We start from the raw sequence: 23088 nt of genomic DNA on the forward strand, positions 1-23088 counted from the left end.
ATGAATTTGTCACGAGGCGTTTATTCGCACTAATATGGAAGTCAATCTAAAATACACGTTACAATGCTAAGAAAATCTACATTATCTTATAGGAAAATGTATAACCAATTTAATATGATACGATGCTTTCTAGATCCTTTTTTCTACCAATGATTTGATTGGTCTAAAATAGGATATGATCAAGATTTGTAAAGAGCCGTCCCGCATCTCCGTCAGCCCATAACACACAGGGAACTATAATGTAACTCGCAAAGCGTTTTATACAGATAGGGTAACACCAACCATAAAGAACAATACATACGTCATATTTCTCAAGATAGACATCGTAATCCTTCACACAGAAACATTCGTGCAACAGAATTAATAACCAGGGGAAAAAATGAAGAAAGACAACAGAAGTAAACATGTAACTATCGTTGAGAAATTTAGATCATTTCATGGAGAAACTAAAGCCAAAAGAGCCAACAAAAGTAATTAATAACAAAATAAGGAAATTACGGTTCATTCAGTGTTTACGGATTTATTTTACATAATATGAGATTCAAATATGAATTTTGAATTATTTGCTAGAGTAGAGGTTTCAAGAGTCTAAAATGGTATAAAATATTACATATAAAAAGTAAATATGGCCGTTCTTAATGGTCAAGGCATCTGTTCTAATGGACATTCTGAGGGATATCATTTTCATGCCAATGCTTCACCAATGATGGCAGCAACAGAGAACTTTAGTGGACATTTGACCTTCGTAGCATTTGTTCCTCCGTCGCAGTCATGACGGACAATCGTCTCCCTATTACTTTCACTTCTTGTTCCATTTCTCTCATGTTTTAAATCTAATATACCATTTTCACCTTTTCTGGTAGACTTATCGTTTTTCAGACTCAGCTCGAGTTCCGTTTTAATACATCCAGCGTTAACAGTGCTTGAAATTTTTTCTTTGACAGCGTGACTCTGGGATGAAGCACAAGCAATATCGCAACTTTTAATGGTGGACAGCCTTCTTGGCCATCCTTTGTTGCCTTCAGTCTCTAGCCCATGTAAATGCTGCAGATCTCCGTATCCCAAATGAAAACTATTTGGCGTTGCTGTACTAGGGAAACATGTGTTTCCTACAAAAGAGGGAGGAAGAGGTCCTAGTTTAGTTGTTGAATCAAATTTATGGAAGGCGCTCATATCCGATTTGTCTTCGATATAACGATCTGGCATGAATAGATTTGACGAGCCACCAATATTACCTAGAAGATCATTATGGCACATGTATAAATGAGAAAATATCTTCGGATTGCTGGACTGAGTACTAAACCTGAAACTGTCCGTCAGCTGCTGAATCGTCTTATCCAAGTTCCCTTCACAACCCTGCCATACAAGTTCAAGGACGTTTGGATTGTATGTGGGGAAAAGTTTGAACAAAACATCCATATCTTTCCGATTGTTACAAGATTCTTGCATTACATACGCCTTTCTAGTTACGTGACCGATAATATCTGAAGCAAACGTCTGTTGCGATGTGATTTCAGTGTGCTGTTCGCGTTCCAACATGGCAATCTCCAACTCCTTGTCAGCAAAACATCGCCTCTTTCTCATCCTCTCGTTCATGAATGGTAACACAGTTTTTAAGGGGTCTGCAGGTACGGAAAACACCCTTGATCCATATGCTGGAATGTATAAACACTTTCATTTTTTGAGAGTTATCAACATTTATTCAGACCTTAAGAAGATCAATAAAATGTACAGAGAGAGAGAGAGAGAGAGCATGTAGTCTCAAATTCTGTTCACACGCAGTGTTGTTATCTCATTTGGATAAACCGTTCCATGAGGGCACAGTTTGTGGAAGAAAAGTGACCATTCAGAAATTATAAATAAAGTATACTATCACTTACGGCAACGTTAACCGTTAAGAGAACAAGACTGAAAACTCGGTGGTGAAATTTAAAAATGCAATCCCTGTCACATTAGCATTGTGGCAATTAATGATTACTTCATGTCAACTAACTCTACTTAATATCTCCTAAATTCCTACGTTGGAAACCAAAGTGTGGCATCCAGCTGTTGCCTGGTGCGAGTTACTGCAATCTTGCATAACAAGGTCAGTTTGTGGAATAAAAACTGACAAAATGGCAACAGCTTCTCCCAATATAAATGTTTTAAAATGCTGCAGAACAAACAGCAACTTCAAACTTGTTGAACTAAAGAAACACTGGATTGTTAAGATTTTAAAATTAATTCTATAGCAAACCGATGGAATTAAAAAAAAATTTTTGTTTACTAGAAATTGTTTAATGTACTGTTTGGCGTGGACAGGGTCGAAGGTAAATACCTTACAGTCCCTTAAGTTCTAATAGAAGATAAATAGTTTTTAGGAAATAGACGTATACAAACATTAATATCGTCATATGAGTGTATTTCAGAAGAATTTTTTTTCTTCATTAAATAAGATTATGTTCGTTACTTTAAAAAAAAAAGAATGTACACAAAGGAAAACAACAAATAAACTTCAACAATATTTATCATTGCCGAGAACAAAAAAATCTTCAAATCTTCCGTACTAACATACCCGTTAGGATTTCTCGTGCTATGTCCCTCTGCTGCAGCTGTCTGACATTTCGCTGTATCATTTTCCTTTGTTGAAGCATTGTAGTGGCATTTCTCACCTTTGCCTTCAGCGTTCCAGACATTTCTGAGGCTTGATGTCTGTATAGAAAGATAAAAATGAAATCACACACCTCTACCTACACGATATAATTATTATTATTATTATTATTATTATTATACGTATCCATGGCTTTTCACAGAGCTATTTTCCGAATGGCTGCTGCATTCTGGTAGATTTTTTTTTTAAATTAACAATTATTACTTTCATTAAGAGTATTAATACGAATAATTATTCATTTATTTATTAACTTAATTAATTTTTGTATTATTGTTTCATTTTGTTCTTGATGCTTTACGTTATCTTTCAATGTATTTATTTTTTCCATCTGTTAACCCACCTTTCTATATGTCTGCCTGTATGCTATGTACTTTAAAGTTTCACATTATCTTTGTTTAATGTTTCTATCTTTCATTATCAGTACACAGTAAATCGAATATTCCAATAGTTTATTTCAATATATTCAGTGTGGAATATTGGTGATAATGCATTTATAAATATAATTACGTTCATTTCGATATTTTTTTTTCGTACAAATTTTCTAAGGCATACAACTTCAAATTCATTTACGATGTTTCGTAATAGATTTGTGCTGAATATAGTTTTGTAGATACTCTGTTTCGTACCCTCGGCATCCACACATCAACTCCGTTTACAAATTAATTTTTAAAAGGTGGTGTTGACTTTGTTATCCCCAACCATGCTCCGATTTTTTTTTCTTCAGTCCTACTGGTGCTAAAAGGCGACGAGCTTACATTAAAAAATATCTAAAAAATAATAAAACTTGTAAGAAAATCGGAGTATCAAAAATGGGAAATTGGTCATCCCGCTGTGTATGCGGTGCACATCAGCCAAGGGTGATACAATTATGTTATAGTAAAGGCAATTCAGCTCGTAATAGCAGCAATGTCATAGCAATTATCATAAACAACATTCAAAAGGCATACGATCAAAGGATAATTACACTGATATATATATATATATATATATATATATATATATATATATATATATATATATATATATATATATATATATATATATATATATATATATATATATATATATATATATATATATATATTCATGCACATACATACATACATACATACATACATAGCATCGTCTGAACTCATCATTTGGGTTTATAATAAATTCCTTGTTTTAAAACAAACAAAAAACAATTGCTCCCCCCCAAAAACAACTTACCATACATACTCGTTTAAAAGTCAAATCCAACTACCTAGAGCCAGACCTGCATTATGCGCCGGCAGATTAGGGTCTGAATATTGTTTGCAGCTGGACCCGACTGATAAGCGAGTTAGATGTTATATACGAAGTTATGAAGAAGAAAAACGTTCACGAGAGTACAGCAAAGATAAAGAATACATAATCCAATTGAAATAAGATGCATGTTTACTAATCTTGCTTGAAATGTTCAGGCTATGCCGGTACAGCCTTAACCAGCGACGAATGACGCTACAGCGCGTTATGGCCATTTTACACACAGGGTTAGCGGATGTATTCCCCAATCTAACTTACTTTTAACACGATATGACATAAGCCTGCCCATCTAGGCCTGGTATCCATGAAGACTTTATAGTGGTGTCACGTTCGAAAGTCGTGTATAAACTAAGGTATTAGTACAAGCCATGGTTGCTGTATAAACATTGCCGCAGGCTAGAGTTAATCTCTTAATCTCTTACGCAAGGTTACCGTGACCAGAGAGAAGATCCGGCATCTTAAATCGGCACAGGCGTTAGATAGCGCAACTTTCCAACTAGGTGTTACAGTTTTGTCCTAGACCAGAGGAACCGCGAGGGAACGGGGAGTGTTCTAAATCCGTCCCCACGTGGACATACAGCGAGAAGGACATTGTCCGCTAAGTTTGATTGCATCAGGTCACAGCGACATCCAAATGGAATTGAAATAGAGGGTGTGGAAAAACATTCGATTGGAATTATAACTTCTAACTCGCAGGCGAAAATTTAGTTTCGCCTAGGAAGATTGCTGAGCAATAGGGTCACTACGTGGGAGCCACTCGTAATTTGGCAGTCAAACTTAGAGAGGAGATTCTAAGGAAAGACAAAGCTTCGTAAAGGTCAGTAAGTTTTTTGTTTGATATTTGCAGAATATTACGGCATTGTAATTGTAATTATGTGTAGTATGTGTACTTAATTGCTAGGATCGTTTAGTACGTCAAATTACCTTTGTAGTGTTTAATTTACATGCGTATTTGAGAAATGAATCTGAGTATTATGTAGAGAATTATGTAGATTGTTGGCTTGTGATCAGAATTAATTTTATAATTTGCTATTAGGTTACTTCGTAATAATTGCAATGCCAGTAGCTGGTAAAGGAAAGTAACATTTCCATTGGTCAGAATGTTACCACGTGATTAAAATGAATTGCGTTTATTTCTGCGGGAACTGTAAGGAGAACTAATTTTCTAATAATACCCACTTAAATAAATAGAGTTACGTGTTCAGCATAAGATAAACACTGCCAGTGAAGGCAGACAGGAAATAAGCATTAAAGGAAAAGAACATTCGAAAAATTTAAAAACAAATTGAATAAATTTAATCTGAAAGACTAAAGCAACCGATATTTCTCATCTTTTATGTATAAAAGCATTCTTTCTTTGTCGAAATTTGTGAAAAATATATCACGATCCAGCAGGACAATCCCAAGTGCTATAAATAGTTACGTAACAGAAAACCCCAAACATTTATTACTACGCTCAATTAAGATTTCTGTTTTTTTAATGATGCAAACAAAATAACATAACGAATAATTGAAATTTCAATTATAAGAGTTTAACGTTGTTTTTTCTGAGTTTATCGTATTATAAACTGTCAGTTGCCTATTTACACAGCTTACATAACGCTTCGGGCGTTATTTGCTGTGTGAGTCGGCAACTGCCAGTTTATACTACGATAAACTCAGAAAGAAAACAACGTCAAACTCTTAAGTAAACTAGTGCATGTAAAGAAATGTGTCTGATTGCTGTGATAATGTTTAGTATAATATGATTAGGAATATGTACTGATGTGACGCAATTTATTGATTTATGTATGAGAATTGATACCGTTCTTTTATTATGATGTTTTACCATACAAGAACGTATAAGTATTTCGACGTGAATGAATGCATGACCGAAGAAATTTAATAGCCGTTATCTGATGATAGGCTGGCTGTAGTGTGAGATGAGAGGGCTAAGGGCAATATTGCACCGTCCTTGAGTTTGCGCAGGAAGCTTTTGGGGGGATGGAACTTACGGTTTAGTTAAGTCCCCAATCTCTAGGAGGGGAGAAGGAAGTGCGACTAGCAGAACAGGCGGAGTCGACAAGTCTAGTCGGTGGAAAAGGAGTCAAGAAGGAGAAGGTGGAGAAGGAGGAGTACAGAGAAGTCGAGGAGGAGAAGGAATTTGGAGAAAGTCGGGAGGAAGAGAAGGAATTGAAGGAATAGGAGAAAAGAATACACAGATGAGTAGAATACAAGGACAAGTGGAAAGCTACCTCATACTATTAATCCAATGATGCAATAGGTTATCACAGGGTCGAGCGGAAGGAGCGTACTTGGAAAAATTAAATCGTTTGATTATTGAATTGTCATTAAATTGTTATTCGTTGTATTTGACTTTTTTGTATATTAAATCATTTAACCGTCAGCATTGCTGACTGGGAGCTCGGAGCTTTACGTCTATCTTTATAAATTTCTAACCAAAATCGAGCCTGGGTGGGACTACGATAATAATTTAAATAAAATATTGGAAGCACCCCACCCCATACATACCACAGTGACGGCATAACAACCCGTCACGGCACAAGTAGCATGGATTAATTTCGTGAAATGGACAACTTTCTTGTCAGACTGGTTTATTTAAATATCATCACTCTATGTATTTAGCGATTTGAGATAGGAATAATCAAGTGTATATGGTGTTTTGGTCCAGTTTTATATCACGTGGCAAGAAATATTGATACATGGCTTAGAAAATTGTGCTGATAAGTCATGCCAATGTAAGGCAAGAAAAGTCATACAAATATGAAATTGTAGCCTCGTGACTGTGTGGCCTAAACACTCTTCAACTGACAGGAACTGTTGTTTTGGTGTGCCTAAAAACAGGGGTAAAAACGATATCGAGCCAAACTCATCAGTGTGTGTGATATTGTTTTTTATCCCGCTCTGACTAGTGCTGAACATATACTAGCTGGTTTTAGATCCCTGGCTCGTTACAATACATACATGCACGTCAAATAAATGTTTTTAAATTAATGAAATTTGTATCAAATAATATCGATTAGTGTAGACAATTTTTCATAACGCCAATTTTCGTATAACTCAGTCATTCTTTAAATCTAGGTACCTTGGGTCTGGCACAGAAATGTTTGGGCAATAGTCGTTTTCATTGTTATCGGAAATTCTAGGAGACAAAGATGATCGTAATTCACTCGATTTTTCTTTTCCCATCTGACTTTCTCTTTGAAAATTATGTGTGTATCCATTGTTGTCGAGTCAGGAATGTGGATGGGGTCTATATAAACTGATGAAGAAAGCTTACTGTAATGATTGCGCCTGACCGGGATTTATTGGAAATACTTGGATTAATGACGGAAAATGTAAACCCATTTTCCGATAAAATATTATGAAAGTTCTTAATCTATTTACTGCTGCCCGTATCGTTATTATAATCATGTAATAGTCCATATCATTGTTAGAATCCTGGTACAGTATATATAATTATTATAATCCTGTAATAGCCCTTATCATTATTATAATCCTGTAATAGCCTATATCATTATTATAATCCTGGAATAGCCTATATCATTATTATAATCCTGTAATAGCCGATATCATTATTATAATCTTGTAATAATCCATATCATTATTATAATCCTATTACAGCATATATAATTATTATAATCCTGTAATAGTCCATATCATTATTATAATCATGTAATAGCCGATATCATTATTATACACTTTTACATAGATGATAGATTGGAATCAATACACACGCACATTTTATTTTCACCTGTCTACATGGGTAAACTAGAGCAAAAGGCTATAAGTTCCTCTGGGGGTAACGAAATAAATAAATACATATTGAACAAAGAAGAAGGTCTATCGTTTATCCAGAATTGCAAAGATCTATTATCTCAAAATATGGACAAGATTTTGAATGATATAAACTATAACAAACTTTATGAATGCGTCGAAACAATTACTGATATTTACCATGATGCAGCAACCACAATGAATACAATCAATAGAAAACAAATTATAGCTGTGACATCTCCAAGAAGAATTGTTAAATGTCAGCCTTGGTTTGATAACGATTTCACAACCGACAAAAGCATAGCCTTAAGATATCTAAAACAGTTTAGATTAAAACGTACAAGTAAATCATTTGAAGATGATACATTTTATAAAAATATGTATAAATCTCTTACAAAAAGCAAGCAAAAGCAATATGAATTAAAACAAACAAATAGCCTTTATCTGCATTATACTCTAAAAATACACAACTTTTCTGGCGTCTTGTAAAGAACCCAAGTACCTGGTATGCAAAAATGTATCACGTATGCAACTTGGTATGAATGTTGTTTGGAACTATTTAAATTTTCCAGTTCTGTTGATCAGATACAGGAAACTGAAAACATTAAAGTAATTCACGAGACTTTAGATGGAATAATCACTGAAGAAGAGGTACGCCTAGCATTGAGTAAACTGAAACATAACAAAGCTGGGGAATGGATGCATTATCCAGCCACTTCTTTTTATGTATGAGCAACATAATAGCACCAATATTAACAATATTATTTAATAAAATATTCGATGTTGGATATTATCCAGAATACTGGTTAACGGCTATCATCATACCAATTTTGAAGAAATGGGGTGCAAATGAACCCTCCAATTACAGAGGCATTAATCTACTACCTGTATTAAGCAAAGTGTTTACATCGATTTTAAATAACATAATAAATGTATGGTGGAGGAAAACAAATTAATGGGCGTAGAGCAAGTAGGATTTAAAGCTGGATATTCCACAGCAGATAATATATTTATATTTATACATTAATTTTCAAATATTTAAGAAAAGGTTGGGGTTGATTCTATGCAGTATTTATTGACTATGAAAAGGCTTTAATAGGAAAGAGAGGCGTTTACTGTACCAAAAGCTAGTTAGCGAAAATATTAGGGGAAAATTGTTAAGAATCATTAAGGCAATTTATATTGATGGAAAAGCATGTGCTAAGTCCATCAGTCTTATTATCGATTTGTTTAATTGCCCTTTGGGCGTGCGCCAAGGTTGTGTTTTAACGTCTTTACTCTTTTCTTTACTTTTGAATGATTTTAAACCCTTTTTAGCTGAAGGAAACAGGGGAGTGTCTGTAGAAATCTTAGAACTATTTTTACTGTAGTATGTAGACGAATTTATTGTCTTTGCTGCCACTGCTCAACAATTGCAAAATATAGTCAATAGGTTGCATACACATTGCCTAAAGTGGAAATTAAAAGTGAATATGGAAAAATCAAGAGTTGTTGTATTCGCAGAGGTGGCTAACTCAGAAGTTAAGAAAAGTGGTAATATGGTCATAAAGATGTAAATATTGAATCATATTAAAGGTATTTAGGATGCATATTTTCTTGAGAAAAAAAAAAACAACCTCCTAGTATATGTGCCAGAAAACTATCCTTGCAGGCGCTAAAGGCTGTGCATATATTGAAACAAAGTCTTTCAAAATTTGACAGATTACCCGTAATTGAATTGTTTCGTCTGTTTAACGCGAAGATAGATCCCATAGTTAATAATGGCGCTGAGGTTTGGGTTTTTTATGATGCCAATGTTATTGAAAAAGCTCATCTGTCATTTTGTAAATATATCCTTGGTACGTCTAAGTCTACATCAAATGCATTCGTATATAACGAATTAGGAAGAATTAGTATGCAGTGTTTAAGAGATAAACGTATTTTGAAATATTGGCTAAGAATTCTAAAAATGCCAGAAGATAGATATCCTAAACAATGTTACTATTTATAGTTACAATGGGGGAAAAATTGTGATTGCTGGGCTATGTTAAAAAGCTTCTTTCTGGATTTGGATTTGACAATGTTTGGTGTACTCATGGCGCAAATGGTGAAAATATATTTCTTAGGTTGTTCAGCCAGAGAGGTGAAGATATATTTAGGCAAAAGCTGCAGAAGGAGATTAAGTCAATGGATAGACTGCGTCCTATAGGTCATTGGGAGTATAATTTACTTGTCAAAAATATCTAGAATTGTTGGGAGATAACGATCTTTGCTATATAATCACTATGCTTAGAGTGGGGAACTTGCCAATCAGAGGTAATACCGGAAGATAGAAAGATTGTGCCAAGTTTGTAACGTTAACATCAAAAATGAATTCCATTTTATTACCGCTTGTCGGCTATATGGAGAAATATGAAGAAAATACCTACCCACCTACGTATTTAAAAATCCAACTTTAGAAAAATTTAGGTCCGTTATACACAATGATAATAGTAAAATTCTAATGACTAATTTAGCAATGTTTACTATAAAAGCCTAAAAAAAATTAGAGAAACCGTTTTATCAAAGACTCCTGCTACATAAGACTTTAAATCATTATCGCAAATCTTCCTCCACGCAAATTTTAGGGTTAGTCTTAAATCCGTTTGTTTGATTACTGTGCATTATATAATTGTGTCTCACCTACAGCCGAAGAAAGCAATAATTATTACTTTCATGTATATTACTTCATATAAATATGATGTTCTTTTTTTATGCACTATAACATCTTTTTGTACCGCATGATGTATGGATATGTATCATGGTCAGTGGCCTATTTTATAAATAAACAATATTATTATTATTATTATTATTATTATTATTATTATTATCGTGTGATAGCCCATATCATTATTATAATCCTGTAACAGCACATATAATTATTATAATCCTGTAATAGCCTATATCATTATCATAATCCTGTAATAGCACATATCAATATTATAATCCTGTAATAGCACATATCAATATTACAATCCTGTAATAGCCCATATCATTTTTAAAATCATGTAATAGCAAACATCATTAATTATAATCCTGTTATAGTCCATGTTATTAATATTATAATCCTGTAATAGCCCATATCAATATTATAATCATGTAATAGCCCATATCAATATTATAATCCTGTAATAGTCCATATCAATATTATAATCCTGTAATAGCCCATATCAATATTATAATCCTGTAATAGTCCATATCAATATTATAATCCTGTAATAGCCCATATCATTATTATAATCAGGTAATGGTCCATATCATTATTATAATCAAATAATAGTATATATCGTTATTATAAATCTGTAATGACACATTATAATCCTGTAATAGCCCACACCATTATTACAATCCTCAAACAGCCTATATAATTATTATAATCCTGTAATAGACAATATTATTTTTATAATCCTGTAATAGCCCATATCATTATTATATTCATGTAATAGCCTATAGCATTATTATAATCCAGTAATAGTCTGCATCTATTATAATCCTGTAATAGCCCATATCATTATTATAATCCTGTAATAACATATCATTATTATAATCCTGTAATAGCCTATACAATTAGTATAGCTTGTCATATATATGATATTAAGTACTTTGATGAAAGTTATAGCTTGTCATAAATAAATATTAAATAAACTACGGCTTGCCATAGATACAATATTAACTACTTTGGTGGAAGTTATAGCTTGTCATAGATATAATATTAAGTTAACTAAAGCTTGTCATAGACATAATATTAATTACTTTGTTGGAAGTTAAAGCTTGTCACAGATATAATATTAACTTAACTATGGCTTGTCATATATATACAATATTAACTACTTTGTTGACAGTTATAGCTTGCCTTTGATATAATATTAACTTAACTATGGCTTGTCATAGACACAACATTAACTACTTTGATGGAAGTTATAGTTTGTCATAGATACAATATTAACTACTTTGGTGGAAGTTATAGCTTGTCATAGATATAATATTAACTTAACTATGGCTTGTCATATATACAATATTAACTACTTTGATGGAAGTTATAGATTGTCATAGATACAATATTAACTACTTTGGTGGAAGTTATAGCTTGTCATAGATATAATATTAACTTAAATATGGCTTGTCATATATACAATATTAACTACTTTGATGGAAGTTATAGATTGTCATAGATACAATATTAGCTACTTTGATGGATGTTAAAGCTTGTCATAGATACAGTATTAACTACTTTGATGGAAGTTATAGCTTGTCATAGATATAATATTAACTTAACTATTTCTTTTCATAGATACAATATTTTAACTACTTTGTTGGAAGTCAAAGCTTATCACAGATACAATATTAACTAAACTATGGCTTGTCATATATACAATATTAACTTCTTTGATGGATGTTATAGCTTGTCATAGATACAATAATAACTACTGTGATGGAAGTTATAGCTTGTAATAGATATGATATTAACTTAACTATGGCTTTTCATAGATACAGTATTAACTACTTTGTTAGATAGACAAAGCTTGTCACAGATACAACATTAACTAAACTATGGCTTATCATATATACAATATTAACTTCTTTGATGGAAGTTATAGCTAGTCATATATATAGTATTAACCTAATTCTGGTTTGACACAGATACAATATTAACTACTTTGTTGAAAGTTATAGCTTGTCAAAGATACAATATTAACTACTTTGATGGAAGTTATAGCTTGCCGTAGATATAATATTAACTTAACTATGGTTTGTCATAGATACAATATTAACTACTTTGGTGGAAGTTAAAGTTTGTCAAAGATATAATATTAACTTAACTATGGCTTGCCATAAATACAATATTAACTACTTTGGTGGAAGTTATAGCTTATCATATATATACTATTAATTACTTTGATGGAAGTTATAGGTTGTCACATATATAATATTAACTTAACTATGGCTTGTCATAGATACAATATTAGTTACTTTGTTGAAATTTATAGCTTGTTAGAGATATAATATTAATTACTTTGTTGAAAGTTATAGCTTGTCATATATACAATATTAGTTACTTTGATGGAAGTTATAGCTTGTCATAGATATAATATTAACTTAACTATGGTTTGTCATATATACAATATTAACTACTTTGATGGAAGTTATAGCTTGTCATAGATATAATATTAACTACTTTGATGGAAGTTATAGCTTGTCATATATACAATATTAACTACTTTGATGGAAGTTATAGCTTGTCATAGATACAATATTAGTTACTTTGATGAAAGTTATAGCTTGTCTTAGATATGATATTAATTACTTTGTTGGAAGTTTTTGCTTGTCATAGATACAATATTAGTTACTTTAATGGAAGTTATAGCTTGTCATAGATACAGTATTAACTTAACTATGGCTTGTCATAAATAAAACAGTAACTACTTTGATGGAAGTTATAGCTTGTCATAGATACAATATTAACTTAACTATGGCTTGTCATAGATACAACAGTAACTACTTTGATGGAAGTTATAGCTTATCATAGATACAATATTAACTTAACTATGGCTTGTCATAGATAAAACAGTAACTACTTTGATGGAAGTTATAGCTTGTCATAGATACAATATTAACTTAACTATGGTTTTTCATGGATACAATATTAGCTACTTTGTTGGAAGTTATAGGTTGTCATAGATATAATATTAATTAACTTGTTGGAAGTTATAGATTGTCATAGATACAATATTAACTACTTTGATGGAAGTTATACCTTGTCATAGATACACTATTAACTTAACTATGGCTTGTCATAGACATAATATTAATTACTTTGTTGGAAGTTAAAGCTTGTCACAGATATAATATTAACTTAACTATGGCTTGTCACAGATACAAGATTAACTACTTTGAAGGAATTTAAAGATTGTCATAGATACAATATTAACTACTTTGATGGAAGTTATAGCTTGTCATAGATGCAATATTAACTACTTTGATGGAAGTTAAAGATTGTCATAGATGCAATATTAACTATTTTGATGGAAGTTAAAGCTTGTCATAGATACAATATTAACTACTTTGATGGAAGTTATAGCTTGTCATACATAGATGCAATATTAACTTAACTACTTTGTTGGAGGTTATAGCTTGTCACAGATACAATATTAGTTACTATGATGGAAGTTATAGCTTGTCATATACATGATATTAATTAACTTGATGGAAGTTATAGCTTGTCATAGACATGATATTAATTAACTTGATGGAAGTTATAGCTTGTCATAGATACAGTATTAATTAACTTGATGGAAGCAAAGCTTGTCATAGATACAATATTAATTAACTTGATGGAAGCAAAGCTTGTCATAGAAAAATATTAACTTAACTACTTTGCTAGAGGTTATAGCTACGAAATCAATACAGAATAAAAGTTATTCCTTCTTTAAAAATACACAATGCAAGTACAAAGCATTTTTCAGCTGGAAAACACGTAGCTTCCCAAAAATGTCAGATATGGGGAAAGCGATCAGTTATCATTCTTATATTTTTTATTATCCTCAAAGATACAAATAAAAGTGTTACAGTTGTTGCTGCAGTATGTTCATTATTTAATGTATATACCAACCCTGGCAGATAACTGAAGTATTCGTCTGACCAAGTAAGAATCGGAAGTAATCTCGTATCAAGAATTTGCAACTGATAGTGCACATTCAAAATTTAGAGTTAGCATTCGTTTGCGTTTTAATAATATATATAACTTTCCATACTTAATTAATTAGTGTCCTAGTTCACAATAAATATGTACCGTTCTTCGCGATGGTTTTTCCTAAATATTTAGTTATTTTTGACAATTTCCAGTTCCGAATCTCTCAATTTGAACTTAATACTTTGTCAACTGCTAAAGTTAACAAAAATAATGACTTTTGGTTTTGTTTGTGTTATAATAATCTTATATTTTTGGCAGTAATTATTAAATAATAAGCTTATAATGCTGGCAGTAATTATTGAGTAATAACCTTATATTCTTGGGCAGTAATTTATGAATAGGTCAACATTATGCATAGCTCGTTGATTTTTGTTTCTCCATCAGGTGTAATGTTATTTCAATTTTGACTTCAGAGAGTAATTTTCAATCTAATTTAAATACTGAGCAAATAATACTTGAGAATAATTGTTCCCTCGTTCTGTTCCTTGTTTGCCTGCAAATAAACCCGATTTATATGCACTGAAAAAAGAAACATTTTATCTTCATGTGCATATTCATGATTATCTTCAATATTTTCCAGTTTATACCAGTGTTACTCTATATTCTCCATGAAACAGATCTCCTATCTAAGAACTATGAAAAAATCTCCTAAAGTTCGGAGATGTGATTTGTTTCTACTATCTGAAAAACTCAATTAAACAATTTAGCACAAAAATATTCATTTTTTGAGGATCCTTTTACGAAAACTTGTCCGTACACATCAGCGAGTAAAATATTTTTGTTTCTAGATACAGCGAGATTGTGTTGTTAAGCAGGACAGTAGAAACCACACCGACACAATGCACTCGAGTACTAGACCCATAACTGGAAGGATCTATGTATCTATTTTGTTTGTATATTTATTTAAACAATTATGTAATCCAGGCTGCTGGAATAATATCTACATTTAAAATCATGTGAAAAATTCCACATGGTGCACTTCAAAAGCATTCATTAAAAACGGTATCGTCACCAAGTGACTTGTTCGATTTAAAATTTCTCAGTACGTAGAGAATTCACTCTGAATGGACGGGTTCATTATTCACCCGGAATGGACGGGTTCATTTAATACTGTATAATGCTCTTTGTTTAATGGCGTCTCATTTCATCTGCATCGTCGTTATTCTCATTAGACAATTTATATCCAGAAATAATTAATCATAATATCGTTAGGTATTTCGCCATTTGATTTGGTAAAATTGTTTATTATTGACCAGCATTGTTTGGGATTTCTGTTTTGCAGTTTTCTTAGTTTATCTTGGGTTTATTTGTTGTCGAATTTTTGTTTCAATATTCTAATTGTTTTCTTGTAATCTTTACATTTGGAAACAATATCATTCTTACGTTGTTTTTTTTTTATAATTGGGAGTTCAACTTACACGCTGCTTCCCTCAAAATGCTTTTATTTTCACTTTATTGTGAGGTAGTTATTTCTTGTTCCTATCAGGCAAGAAAAAAGGTGCTTTCAAGTAATCATGTTCTGACATCAATTCAGAAGTAGACTGGTACACTTTGTTAAATGATGAATAAATTAGTCAATACTTGCCTAAACACTAGTTTCCAGCCCATAACGATTAAAGATCTACTTACATTTACTGTTTAACAATTATATTTTCTACTTATGAGTTCCAGATAGATTACCCAGTCGAAAAAAGGAGTTATTTTTTTAGGACTTTCTCTGCAATAATCGTTAAAAAAATAGAGGCATGGGAAATTTCTTTCATTCAGTTTCTGTGTTTACATCGTTCTCCTAGACAAAAATAACACAGAAATCACACTCTCTCTACGAACAGTCGAAACTAAAACCAGTTCAGTTTACACACACTCATCGTGGTGTTTATGCTACGATCCTATGGAATCGAATTCAATTAAACGAGTGTTTGTTTTGCCAGATATTTTACAAGACGAAAGGTCAAAAATGGTAAATTCGCATGTGATCTTGATGGTGTATTAATGAAACCATGACTTCCAAGCTTGCTTTTACAAATAGTTTTTGGTTCAATTACTGTCACTCATTGTCTCAAATATCAAAGGATATTGCTAACACCAAACAGGCTGGTCGAAATAATTCAAGAATTAAACAAATGCGGTAGGGGAAATAGCTTTCTATAATGAAGAAAATGTGAAACGTGTATATCATAATTATTAGTGGCACGATTGGTATACATGTCAATTGGCACTAACAGAGATATGGACAGACAATGACAACAGCAACAATAATAATAATAATAATAATAATGCCAATTAAAAGAGGTAAATAACAACGCCAATTTGTTATCAAGCATTATTCATAACATTTCTCTCTTACGGTACTGACGCGAAACTAACTGTCACTTTGCACGTTGCCCGAAAAACGTGTACTGTCAAACTGATATAAATTCAAATACTTCGGGGGGGGGGGGGTATTTATTTGATTACATTGTATCTTCTGGTTCAACATTCGGGATCTATTCGAAATATAAATTTGTATGAATTGGAACTCTAGGTTGAATATATTCAACAAACGATTTACATTAGCAGTCCTTAGCTTTGTAAAAGATTTTTAAACTATTAATTAGAGTGAAATGAAAATAAAAGTACCCATCACCTCACTCATTTATGATAAAAATGATAATTGATCAGTCATGTAATGGAATAGCTTTAAATAATTATTTTCTCACGGTGACGCGAAATGAAGCAACAAATACAAGCATGGTGACAGTTCAAATTGTAGCTACAAGATCAGACATACGTAATAAACAAATGTTTCTCTCTAGCATACGCGTGACAAAAATACCGAGGAAAACAATGAGAGAGAGAGAGAGAGAGAGAGAGAGATTGTTGTCAGCCAGGCTTTAGAGGTAGGGCTTGTTTTGAAGTCATAAATCCCTTTTCACTGTAATTGTAGATCTGAGAAATTGACTGGTATAAACTCTTAGGCAGAACAAACAAATCCGCACTTTCCAAGAAACAGTACTGATTTCATACCCAGAGTACTAAGTCCGTTTGCGAGAAGTTTCGTAGAAAAATTGTGGGCAAGTTTCTATAGCTTCTTCTTTGTTGTTTTTGCGCGCGCGCACGTCTTAAAGCAATTTTTAAACGCAGTATCCGTTCTAGTCATTGGGTCATGCTCACAATATGTTTTAAAACATTAAGGTGGCAGGGTTACAGTTTCGTAAATTGGCCCCTGGTAAATTTCTTAACTTAGGGCTATGGTACGACTTTTTCAGCTATTATTGTTTACTAATTAAAGATAGGTGAAATAGGTCTTTCGGGCTAGTGTTGTTCTTGAAACTGATGTCACGCATTTACACATTCCATAGCTACACTGCGGTATGTTGATAGTGAAATACAAATAGTCGGCTAGAAAGAATAGCTAGCCTCCCATTGCAGTAAACACACGGGTTTGGGGGAAGTAGAATATCTCAAAAACGGCTTGGGTGACAACTATTTTCAATTGCATCAGCCTGTTAAGTACATACTGGTTTGCAGAATTGTCATCTAGGAAAAGGGCTTGTGTTTGCACTGTGAGCATCACATGGTGTCAAAAATGACCTTCGGACATGAAAATTGTAGGTGGAAATTTGTGGTTGGGGTGCACAAAAACTTCTTCTACTATGAACTGCCATTGACTTCTCTGGTCAAGTGGATAATATTTTTATGCTTTGTTTTAATATAGGTATCTAAAAATATTGACCTTTTTTTTACCTCACTTGTGTATTTGATTTTTCATGATGTTTTTTTTTTTTAATACTAGGTAACTGATTGCGGCATTAAATTTGTACAAAAAAAATGGCCCCTGCCCCCTTAAACACTATGTCCATTCTAGTAGTAGTTCATGAAAATAATGCATTTTGAACCTATTAATTTATTTACTCAACAGTCTAAAAAAACAGTGACAAAGATATCCACAATATCAAAACCTGTGTCACTTTGTCATATTTTCCAGTTAGTACGTGCGCCTTAATTTATCTTATTGCGGTACAATGCGCAGTAGCGTAGCAACCGCATCAAAATGGAGGAGGACGGGGCAGTGCAGAATTTGTTGTTACGCCAGGGACCTGGCTCCTCCGTAAGTTTTCTTTATTCCCGTTATTTCTGTGCATTTTTTAGGGGTGGGGTGGGGTGGGGTGTCTTTTATCTACAGATTGGCATTGATATATCCCATGTTGGATAAGGAGGAGGTTTCCAGGGTTTCCCTAGTCTAAAAACAAAACCAACAACAACAAAAAAAACGTATACACACAAACGTAATGTTACTTGTCACTTGAAATTTGACCTTAGTTTTATTCTTGCCTACTTTTATCGGGAATTATCTACACTTTGAGTAAACATATGCGTATACTTTTGCTTTGATGCCCTTTCGAGGAAAGTCAGGGTTCTTTTGAATTTTGGAAATCACCTCCAACACTTGACCTGATCCGGACGAGACATGGAAGAACGTCGTATATAACTATTGTAAAGAAAGAGAAACCAGGCGCATAGGTGATATGCCTCTTCCGTGTAACTTACCTTCTGAGGGCGACCTGTGCCGCCATAACTCGTTGCCTCTCCACGACAAGTAGACAGTTTGGGCACTGACAGTCTCTCCAGCGACAGTAACGTTTGTGACCCTTTAGGCACGATACAACCCCATGGTTGCGGCATCTTGCACATTTAGGGGTACGGAGAATGCGCTTTGGTGATGACCCGAATTGTCGTCTATTCTGCGTAATGGACCTTTCGGAGGCCTTGTCCTCTTTTGATGTCACTGTTGGTCTAGATTCTTCCATCGTTCTACCTATGCAACAGAAATATCAGCATCATTTTAAAGCGTTTTGACATTGGAAAATAAAGATTCTAAGTAATGTAAGATTTTAAATGGTACAGGGCTTGTATATATATATATATATATATATATATATATATATATATATATATATATATATATATATATATATATATATACTCTTAAATTTAAATTAACATAAATTTTGATTTTATCATTCGCAGTCCTTAGGTTTTAAATCCAATATTTTGAAAACAATCAATTTATCATTAGGAACATTTTTGGGTTCCACACTGGCTTCAAACAAATTAGACTAGGAAAATAAATAAATAAATCAATAAATCAATAAATAAATAAATAGGGTTTCTATACATACAGTCTAACGATTTTCTCATCAGAAAATGTAACTCCTCGTTTAGGTTGCCTTTTTAATTAGACAGTACAAATTAAAATTCTCCTTGTTTTTGTTTTTGAAATTTATTTTATTGCTATCTAGTATTTTTGTGTCGTTTTCTTAATTAAATTTAACGGAAGATAAAGGTATTAGCGATATTGAAATGCATGCATTGCGAAAAGGTTTGGAAGCATATGTTCGCTGTTTAATTTGCGACTTAAATATAAATAAATAAATAAATAAATAAATAAATAACTCTACCTTGAAAACTGACCTTTGCATTATTAATGCCTGTCAGCGTTTTACATGTAAAAATGCAAGTCTTTTTTTATGGTGCGCGCATTTATATCTTCTGGCTTCGGTTACCTTTCATCCACCTTCATGTGGATATATTTATTGATATTGATTATAGGGATTATGTCAGATTTATGTACTTAAATACGTGGTTTTCAGCTTTACCTCCCTTGAATATTTTAATTATGTTTTGTTGAACGTTTGAGACTCTCTGTCGTATAACTCACTTGAAACGCGTAAACCGAAAAGATACAAAGATAAATCCTAAAATCATTGTGATTAATGTATATCTACAGTAAAGGACATCCATCGAACTATCTTTTTCTCACTTACTGTGCTCCTTTTTTAGACTAGAAGTTAAGAATGGAAGTGAATTAGATAACATTAAATCTATATTTATAAAATGTGACTTTTTCGCATCGTCTCTAGCATAATCACATATTTTAAAAAACGAAATATATGATAATGTGTGCCACGCATGTCTAATGTGACAGATTTAAAACCTTTTCACTTGTCAATAATTTTGTATCTTTGCGTACAACAAATACATGGCGCACGAAAGATCAAACTCTGCTGAACTCCAAATTATCTCATTTGGTCATCGCCGTCGTAACATGTTATTAGATATGGCTTTTATTTATTCATTCACTACTTATCACAATTTGGTATACTGGACATTACATTTATCTACATATGTAAACACTACAAGGAGGTAAATGATACGAGAATAATGGCCAGATGAATATTGTACTGTCTATTATCCAACACACACACACACACACACACACACACAGATATATTCTCTCCAAATCTAATAATTACATTCCATACTTCATATACTCTGCAAAGTTTAAAATAAATATATCTTAAAGTAAACTCAACTAAAATAAAATTCAGGAAATTTTAAAAATATTTTTATAAGACATATATGAATTACGTGACTATGCTATGTTCAAAGGCTTTCCAGCCATTAATTAAGTCAGACATTAGCTGTCGAAAATATCATAGGGAGGATTACCATATCGGTCATATGTGCGATTTGAAATAGAATACAAAATGGACTTAATGTACCCTTTGCGATAGTAAAGTCATTCATTTTTTTTTTTTTTTTTTTTTTTTTTGAATCTGCTACATGTATCCAGGAGCTAGCCAAATATGAAATGAATTGGCGACACGTTCCTGTTCGGTCGAATACTCCCGTTACTTCAACTTACAACGGTGAAGTTGTGCGAATGTCTCTGAATTGTGTCAGGTCATCACGTTCGGTAATAAATATTTTTTTGCTTGAAAGCTGAAGAATAGAACCATTCATCTTTTTTCAAAATCTTTTTTTAAAAATTGCGAGAAGACATTCAAATAAGTAATGCTGATGAGTCACGTGAATTTAAATGAATGAAAGCGCGGTTTCATATAATACTATCTGCGTGTTTATTTAATGTATGTATATATGACTTCCGACACGCTGAAATGAGTATACCTGTGTGTAATATATTGGTTATATATGTAACTGTTGACCACTATAGTTAAACTTGTTAATTCATTTAAAATATGCGCGAGTACGTGTGCGAGCATACTTGAGTGTAAGTGACTTCAAAAAATGTATAATATTACCTGTGACAAAAATTGATGACCACATGGTACATATGTTATTGATGATTTATTATTATTATTATTATTATCATCATCATCATCATTATTAGTAGTAGTAGTATCAGTAGCAGTAATAAAAATTAGTTATCTCAGAGTTACTGTTGTTAAATAATAATAATATATATATATATATATATATATATATATATATATATATATATATATATATATATATATATATATATATATAGTTTAATTTTCATTGATAAATATATTTAAAATTAGGCATTGGTTAAAGACAAACAACCTGTTGTATTTACCTCAGAGAATTCTTCGCATAGTTGACTCTAGCTAATCACCAAGAACTCACATACATTAACGGTACAGACCAGACATTTATTAAATAAAATGCATCTCTTATATAATATGATAGAGTCCTAAGTCAGTACGAGTCATGGGGTTAATCTGATATATTTTTGTCACTCTGAATGATTTTGTTCCTTCAGATTATTGTTGCTTTTTTTCTCAATATCAAGCTCGCGTCGATCACCTGTGTCACTGTGGACACTGCTGCTTCTATCTGGCTCGACGACAGATTCCTGGAGAATGTTTTAATGCTATATCTGAAATGCCAACACGATTTCCAAAAGCAGGTTTTTGTTTCGAATCTTAAAACTTAACAAGATGACGAATTCCAACCCGAAGCGGGACTGATTTAACAAAATTTCAAATTCTTATGACTGTTCTTTCATTGGCATGTTTTTTTCTAAAATCAATTTCCATTCTTCACTGAAAGTGGGTGGGTCGCTATTAGATCCAAAGCTATTTTCTGAATGAAGCCTGATAAGTTTAGGCAGCAAATAAACATATATGGAATGATTTCTGATTTGACGAATGATATTATTACTTTCAATTCTATTATTAATACATTAGTATTATACATTATAGCTATTATTATTATTATTATTATTGCGATTTTTTTCTTGCTTAAAATTTGCTAACGTTCAGTTGTAAACTTTAAGTTTTTTTAAAAAGCATATTTAGACAGACCGTTTTTAGAGCATTAAAAAGAACAATTTGAAATAATAATATAATCTCCTCAATTTTTGTTTCTAAACTTAGAATGTGTTTTTATCACATATTTCATTGCTCTAAAACGTAATCTCCTATATTCTAGCTTTATGGTATAAAGGCTGGTAAATCTAATTATGTAATAATAATGAGGACTTTGTATAGCGCCTAATCTTCAGACGTTCTAAGCGCCTTACAACATTAGACAATACCTATAAGAAGAAAAAAAAAACATATATAATGATATGATTACAAACACTAACCCATGTACACTCTATTTCGACAGTCTGCATCATCTGAGTCGGATAGAACAAGTGTACCACTTAGTGCTCATTGTTTGATTAATATTTCACAATTCGGTTTCCTTCTTAATATTTTTAAAAATTTACACTTAAGTCAGCACTTACCTCTGTTTGTTTCCAATTGTCCACTCAGTTTTAGTTTTGATGAATTTCACTTCTCACTCTTACCCATTCACAATCTGCCACAAACAATTATAGAATACTAACCACTGCTATCCATTTCAATTGCCG

General features: G+C 32.3%; 1 protein-coding gene across 3 annotated transcripts; it reads right to left on the bottom strand.

Annotated features, from left to right (window-relative positions):
* Positions 1–504: 504 nt before the first annotated feature.
* On the bottom strand, positions 505–23088 carry LOC149807463 (uncharacterized). Of its 3 annotated transcripts, none has more exons than XM_089939166.1 (4): positions 22963–23088; positions 18951–19218; positions 2555–2691; positions 505–1655 (listed from the first exon to the last, which is right to left on the bottom strand). In XM_089939166.1, the coding sequence occupies exons 2-4, from the start codon at positions 19208–19210 to the stop codon at positions 685–687; spliced, it is 1368 nt and encodes a 455-aa protein (XP_089795292.1). In that variant the 5' UTR covers positions 19211–19218; positions 22963–23088; the 3' UTR covers positions 505–684. The 3 variants fall into 3 exon arrangements, with proteins under 3 accessions (XP_089795292.1, XP_089795455.1, XP_089795374.1); XM_089939329.1 differs by having other exon boundaries at positions 18951–19214; positions 22963–23082; XM_089939248.1 differs by having other exon boundaries at positions 18951–19214; positions 22959–23082.

Source organism: Sinohyriopsis cumingii, chromosome 1 (assembly GCF_028554795.1).
Source record: "Sinohyriopsis cumingii isolate HCF-2022 chromosome 1, ASM2855479v2, whole genome shotgun sequence".
NCBI classification, from domain to species: domain Eukaryota; kingdom Metazoa; phylum Mollusca; class Bivalvia; order Unionida; family Unionidae; genus Sinohyriopsis; species Sinohyriopsis cumingii.

Bases quoted from the DNA above. Each gene is read 5' to 3' on its own strand.
- LOC149807463 (XM_089939166.1), bottom strand. From the start codon at position 19,210: ATGGAAGAATCTAGACCAACAGTGACATCAAAAGAGGACAAGGCCTCC. The intron at 2,692-18,950 runs GTAAGTTACACG...CTTTCTATACAG, and splicing joins GCACAGGTCGCCCTCAGAAG to ACATCAAGCCTCAGAAATGT. The intron at 1,656-2,554 runs GTATGTTAGTAC...TATACATTCCAG, and splicing joins AGCACGAGAAATCCTAACGG to CATATGGATCAAGGGTGTTT.